Source organism: Crinia signifera, chromosome 2, assembly GCF_055691185.1.
Source record: "Crinia signifera chromosome 2, ASM5569118v1, whole genome shotgun sequence".
NCBI classification, from domain to species: domain Eukaryota; kingdom Metazoa; phylum Chordata; class Amphibia; order Anura; family Myobatrachidae; genus Crinia; species Crinia signifera.
In genome coordinates, this window is record NC_139218.1 from 232993971 (window position 1) to 232999970 (window position 6000).

Consider the following 6000-nt stretch of genomic DNA (forward strand, 5'->3'; position numbering starts at 1 on the left):
GGTGTCCTCTGAAGATGTTAGGATTCACCTTTTATATGTTTTGTTCGTTTGGGTGTGCTGGATGAATCTCACCACAGTAAATTATCAAATACTCCTCACATGCTCTCCTTCGGCACAGTTTTTTCATTAACTGACTAGTGGAGGGAGATTGCGGGGAGGAGCCAGTGCACCCACACTGAAAGTTCTTTTATGTGCCTGTCTCTCCTGCGGAGGTCTCAATCCCCATAGTAGTGAACCCAGTATCCCATATGGACTACGAGAAAAGGATTTACCGGTAGGTACCCAAAATCCTATTTTTTTTAATCTTTGTTTACATTTGAACTCCTTTCACCACATTACTTGTAAAGCCATACATACTTTAGTGTTCCTGTCATGGAGTTGGTGGTGCATAGTGTTTTGGATCTTCGTTTTACTGCTGACCAGGGATAGATGTAGTTGTCCCAAAGACACCCAGGAGATTTATAAAACACTGCATAAAATGGGCCAGAACAGTTTTTTATTTTACCTGTACTGTATTCAGGACAGAACTTGCCTGCTTTTTCTAGTTTGTGAGGAGTGTTCCAAAAATACAGCTGAAATGTGCATTTTTTTTTAAAGTGATGCCTGGGCTGGGCACTACTGCTGCCCCCTCCTGGCTAGTGGAAAAGGCATTAATGTAGGAAATTCTCATAGCTCATGCACTGATGTTATCGCTGTAACTGATTGGTTAAATGATGCAACTACATAAACTCTGCTAGGACCAGGCATTGCATATACCTGGTAAAAATACTGTGATTCCTTCCAGCAGGATATATGCTAAGAAATCAAAGAATAAGTCATATATTATTTTGCAAACAAGTATATAAAAGATAACGGTCATATTTGTTTTCCTCTAGTTGTGTCTGCCCTGAACAAGGCCTGGTGTGTGAACTGCTTTGCATGTTCTACCTGCAACACAAAGTTAACTCTCAAGTAAGTAGATACTGGAATTGCGCAGATGGGGAATAAAAAAAAAAATTTTTGTATACATTTGGGGTGGGGAGGAAATATTACTATATTTTCCCATGCTGCTTAATAAAGTATATCCTCCCTCCTCCTGTGGGCCCTGCATTGTGCCTTGATTTGTTATGTCCAGTAGCACTACAATCTGTTCATAGCACTTCAGTAAAACCACATAAGTGCTGGTGAATGAATGAGTTGCAGGGATATATATGGGTGAAAGTGGAACTTGTAAACTTGTACTACACCTTTTCATGAGGAAATGCTTGACAGTGAAGCACTGCAGACTACTGCTGATTCCCCTTGGCAATGCTAGCAACCTAAACATACATCAAGCTGTCACAAACCTTTATCATTCAAGCATTTTATGCAGATGTGTCCTCTTACACTTATTCTTTTTCTGCCATGTGGTGTAAGAAGCCTGGAGCAATTCCTAAGCTGCATACATTTTCCATAACCTTGCGTCTTAAGGTCCATACACACTGGGCGATTTTGCCCATCGTGTATGGGCAGCGATGACCGCCGTCATCGCTGGGGGGGGGGGAGCCACTCAGTGTATACACACTGAGCGGCTTTCCCCCTGCCCGGCGCTGTCATTGGGGGGCGTTGCATAGTGCAGCGCTATGCAAAGCCGCTCATCTGCTGGTAATACCAACAGATGAACGGCTTTCCCGGCGATGATGCGGGAGCACACATCACTGCTCATCGCCGGGCAGTACACACTGGGCGGCCTTGAGCTGAAAGCCGCTCAAAACACAGAGTTTGAGCGGCTTTCAGCTCTATCACCCAGTGTGTATGGGCCTTAAGCTCATATATAGTGTACTAGGCCTTTTGGCACAAAGCATAAATCCTGCATAGAGGGGGGTCACTCGTATCAGACCTGCATTGTGTAATTTATCCTCGGCCTTTGTACTTTTTTGCTACTAGTTTTACTTTATTGTACTACCTTTGTTTTAGTACAGAAATACTATTATATTGGAGACTGATTTAGCAGCAACTGATATTCTTGTTATCACCCGTTAAGAATGTTGAAAGGTATTCCAGTCAATCAGCTCCCAACTGTCATGTTTCTGAAAAATGGCAGGAGCTGACTGGCTGGAGCTTTTCCCTTCATTGTGCTATATTTACCTCAGTTTTGCATCATGGTTTTCAAACTGTGTTCTAGTGTATTTAGGATTAATGTGCTGTCTAGCGGAGATCATGGCACGATAAATGGGCTATTTGGAATATGTGTGGTTCGGAAGGTAAACAATGTCTGGGTCGATACATGAAAGGTATATATGGATTTTACACTTTTCGAGCATTCGAACCCCCAATTAGTGTACCGCGTCCCCTCCCATGCCTCACTTCGCTAGCCATGCTTCAGTCCAGGTTCCTCACTACGCTGCATGGATGGTGAAGGATGTAGGTGAGTGCTGTGGATCCCCTGTGGCGCTATATAAATAAACGATAATAATATTAAACCGTTCCAAAATTGAAAAATCCCCCAAAAATCCATGTCAACCTTTTCATATGTCGACCATAGCCATGTAAAAATGTAGCTTGTGTTAGTCTTTTAACCAAGTCGACCTTGACACTGTTGTCCGACCACCTGGATACAATTTGGCACCATTAGAGAATAGGTATATGTGGACACATCTCTACGCCCCTTTATGCTGTCTTTTCATTCATTCCTTCCTTCCTTTCTGTATCAAACTTGCTGTTCTTTCTTTCCCTGGGATTAACAAAGGCATAAATTTGTAGAGATAGATCTAAAGCCCACTTGCAAGCCCTGTTACGAGAAAATGCCGGATGAATTTAAACGTCGTCTTTCCAAGCTTTCAAAAGATACAAAAGACAAAGACAAAAAGAAAAAGGGATCCTGTCTCTGACCTATTTTCCTATTTCTTTTTCACATGGGTTAGTGGCCTGCCTGTGTGAGTTTGGATTTCACTAACAAATTGGGGGAGGTTAGAGGTGGGTTAACCATGAAGTAATAAATGACACATGTGCTTTGCTGTAGATTTGCAGAGTCTGCATAAAAGTATTATGGTCAGGTGTCCAATTAACAGAGGTGCCTGGAATATTGTCAGCAGTCTGGAGTACAGTTTTCTCTTTATCCCATTATTTGCATGTAATAGCATCGACCCCATAGACTACAAAGGGTGCAGTAGCCGGGGAATTTTAACGCAGACAACGGTATCAGATTTCGCACCCTTTGCAGCCTCTACGGGTCAGCGAGCACCTTTGTGCGAATTCCAGATGCCGCAAAGCACTGCCGGGATGTTTCACACTAGTAAAATCATTGGGGCTAATATAATGTATTGGTCACAAATGTTATGGTGGCTGATATTTAATTAAATAAAAAAAATATTACCAGCATCAGTAATGTGCTGAAGAAAACATGTTTACATGCCTTCACTGTGTGAAGATTGATTATTGGTAATAACCTATCTGATAAAGATAGGTGATCTTTATATAAATGGTTGCGGCCAAAAGCATCAACAGTTGCTGCAAACTTAGACAGCCATCCACATGAACATGTGGCCTATGCAAATTTTGAACAGGGAATTCATTGAAATATCTGTGAAACTAGTAAGCCTGCTCGAAGCTAATGCTTAGATAGTTAGTCTGCTACCTTATACAAACATTCACAAACATTTGCCACTGTGTTTGTGCATGTGTGATAGAAAGAGATGTAGTTTCACTCAGATGGCAGTGTTTCCCAGACACACGGACACTAGACCTACAGTATATAAAGATAGTATTAAAAAACAGATCTGAGCTTTTTTACAACTAATGTGTGTGCTCTGTTTATTCTCTTCTAATAGCACATGCTTGTTTTGTAAGTGCATGTTTCTTTTATTGATTTTTATTGTTTACTTTGAAAAACGTCAGTTTTCTCTTGACTACCTTCTGTTGCTATTAGCTGAATGCATTTACTTCTCTTTATCAAAACAAATACTGTTGGTACATTAAAGTTAATTTGAAGTGTGATCCAATGGCACAAAGTTTACTACGTGTCATGTTTTGTGTTACTTACATACCTTACTGTTTTCCAGGAACAAGTTTGTGGAATTTGACATGAAGCCGGTCTGTAAGAAGTGCTATGAGAAGTTCCCTCTAGAGTTGAAGAAAAGGCTCAAGAAGCTCTCGGAAACACTAGCAAGAAAATAAGCATTTGTGCTCTGTGTGGAAAAGGAGTCAGCAGCGAGCAGCGTACGATGTGCTAATCTACAGAGAATACATCCTACTTGACTTTGTTCTATTCACTGAGGCTGTTACCTGCACTAACCTTCACTGCAACATATTTATCTGCATGAAAACTGCATTATACTACCACACACAGGCTATTTATTCCTTCACCTTGCCTTTTAAAAAGCATACTGCTTTGTTGCTTTTGTGGTACTTGCCTTACTCTGTCCCACAGCTAACGTTTCACAGCAGATGTAACAAAAATATTCCATTCTTTAATTGTTATATTCTGGAAGTATGACGTGCGTTTTCATTTTCCCGTGCGTAGAACAGTATTACTCATTTATAACACTGCATATCTCTGTGTTCTTCATGGACCTGACAGGGAATGGAACAATATGTTACTGTGGAGAACAAAACAACAAAAAATAAGTTCTGTTCACACTCAAGAGGGCTAGCGTTTCCCAGAGTCACTAGAAACCACATCATCTGGAGAAAGCTCACAAATAATATAGCAGTTGCATGTTAAGAGTAAGACAAAAGAATATCCATAGATCTCCAGTGCACATAGGTCAGTCATTGTAGAACTAGTCTCCTTATTGCCTACATACACTAGACCTTTCATAGGATACATTACAAATGGTAATACAGAGGGAGAGTATGATATGGTGCAGAAAATGGTTGGCTTATTCTTGTATCCTGAGTCTTGTACAGCAACTCAACATTAACATTGTACATTAATGTTATCATTGGTCCAAATAAATACCCTGGAACTGCCAAGCATGCTTTATTTGTGCCTAGGAAGCATGACGTCTGAGTAGTCTGGACGTAACTTGCACAACCAATGCAGAACTAGTGCCTTTATCCATGGGAGATGGAAAGAACATTAATCTACTCACCCAGAGTAATATCTTGAAAGGGAATCATGCAATGTCATTTAGGCATAGCAAAATTGAGGATTACTTGAATTTTATTCTTTTGTGTTTTGTGATCAGTTTAACATGGTGCATTTGTCAATCTCATCCATAACTTAACTGTGTTTTGTTTTTTTGTGCCTTAAACTATCATTTACGCCTAAAATTAAACTTGTATTCACTTATGTATTTAAACATGTATGGGAATTTAAGCTTTTTATGATGATCTCTATACTATGCAGTAAACCGTGCCGTTCATTCCCAAAGCAGTGCGCTTTTACCTTGAACATATGAAGTATTTTATTGCAAATTATCAACATACTTATGGTTCTATGTAGTCATAAATTTATATGTAATGCCTAATCTATGTTATGTAAGACTGTTCACTTTTTACAGAGTTTTGCCACTTTTTTGCAAGATGTTAAAACATTGGTAATGGAATAAAATACCTTAAATACTCGTATAATGGCAGCCGGTCTATATCCAGTTATTGGCTGGAAGGTTGTAATGAAGTTTGGCTTTCCGACAACATTTTGCCAAATCTTGCCTTAGCATATTGAGGAAATCTATACAGAAATGTCTTACACACTGATATTTTTATCGTCTTGCTCTTTAAAACAAACTTTTTCAAAAAAGAACTCAGGTTCTAGTATGGCAACTATATTGTCTGTATATTTTTTACAAATAGGTTAATAAAAACTATACACAAAGTAATAATCTGTGGTGTTTATTATGTATTCGGCAGCATGGTGTTTTCTGGTAATCTTGTTCCACACATTTGTTCAAACTAGTTTGTAACAGATCTTTGTCAAAGTTAAATATAAATGGTGCATTAATATGTATTGCATTATATTAGATGGGATTTAAGTATTGTATTCCTCAAATTCACCCAATTGAAGTCATGTTTTTGAGGATCTATGTGTATGTGAACAAG

The 6000-nt window shown here is 39.3% G+C and overlaps 1 protein-coding gene across 4 annotated transcripts in view; it reads left to right on the forward strand.

Annotated features, from left to right (window-relative positions):
* The window catches only part of LIMS1 (LIM zinc finger domain containing 1), a 110411-nt gene extending 104628 nt beyond the window's left edge, over positions 1 to 5783 (forward strand). For 3 of the 4 annotated variants that reach the window (XM_083174013.1, XM_083174012.1, XM_083174010.1), the window contains exons 9-10: positions 876 to 951; positions 4020 to 5783. In XM_083174013.1, the coding sequence (XP_083030139.1) occupies positions 876 to 951; positions 4020 to 4134 (191 nt within the window). In that variant the 3' untranslated portion in view covers positions 4135 to 5783. The other variant, XM_083174014.1, reaches the window with a different exon arrangement.
* Positions 5784 to 6000: the final 217 nt, after the last annotated feature.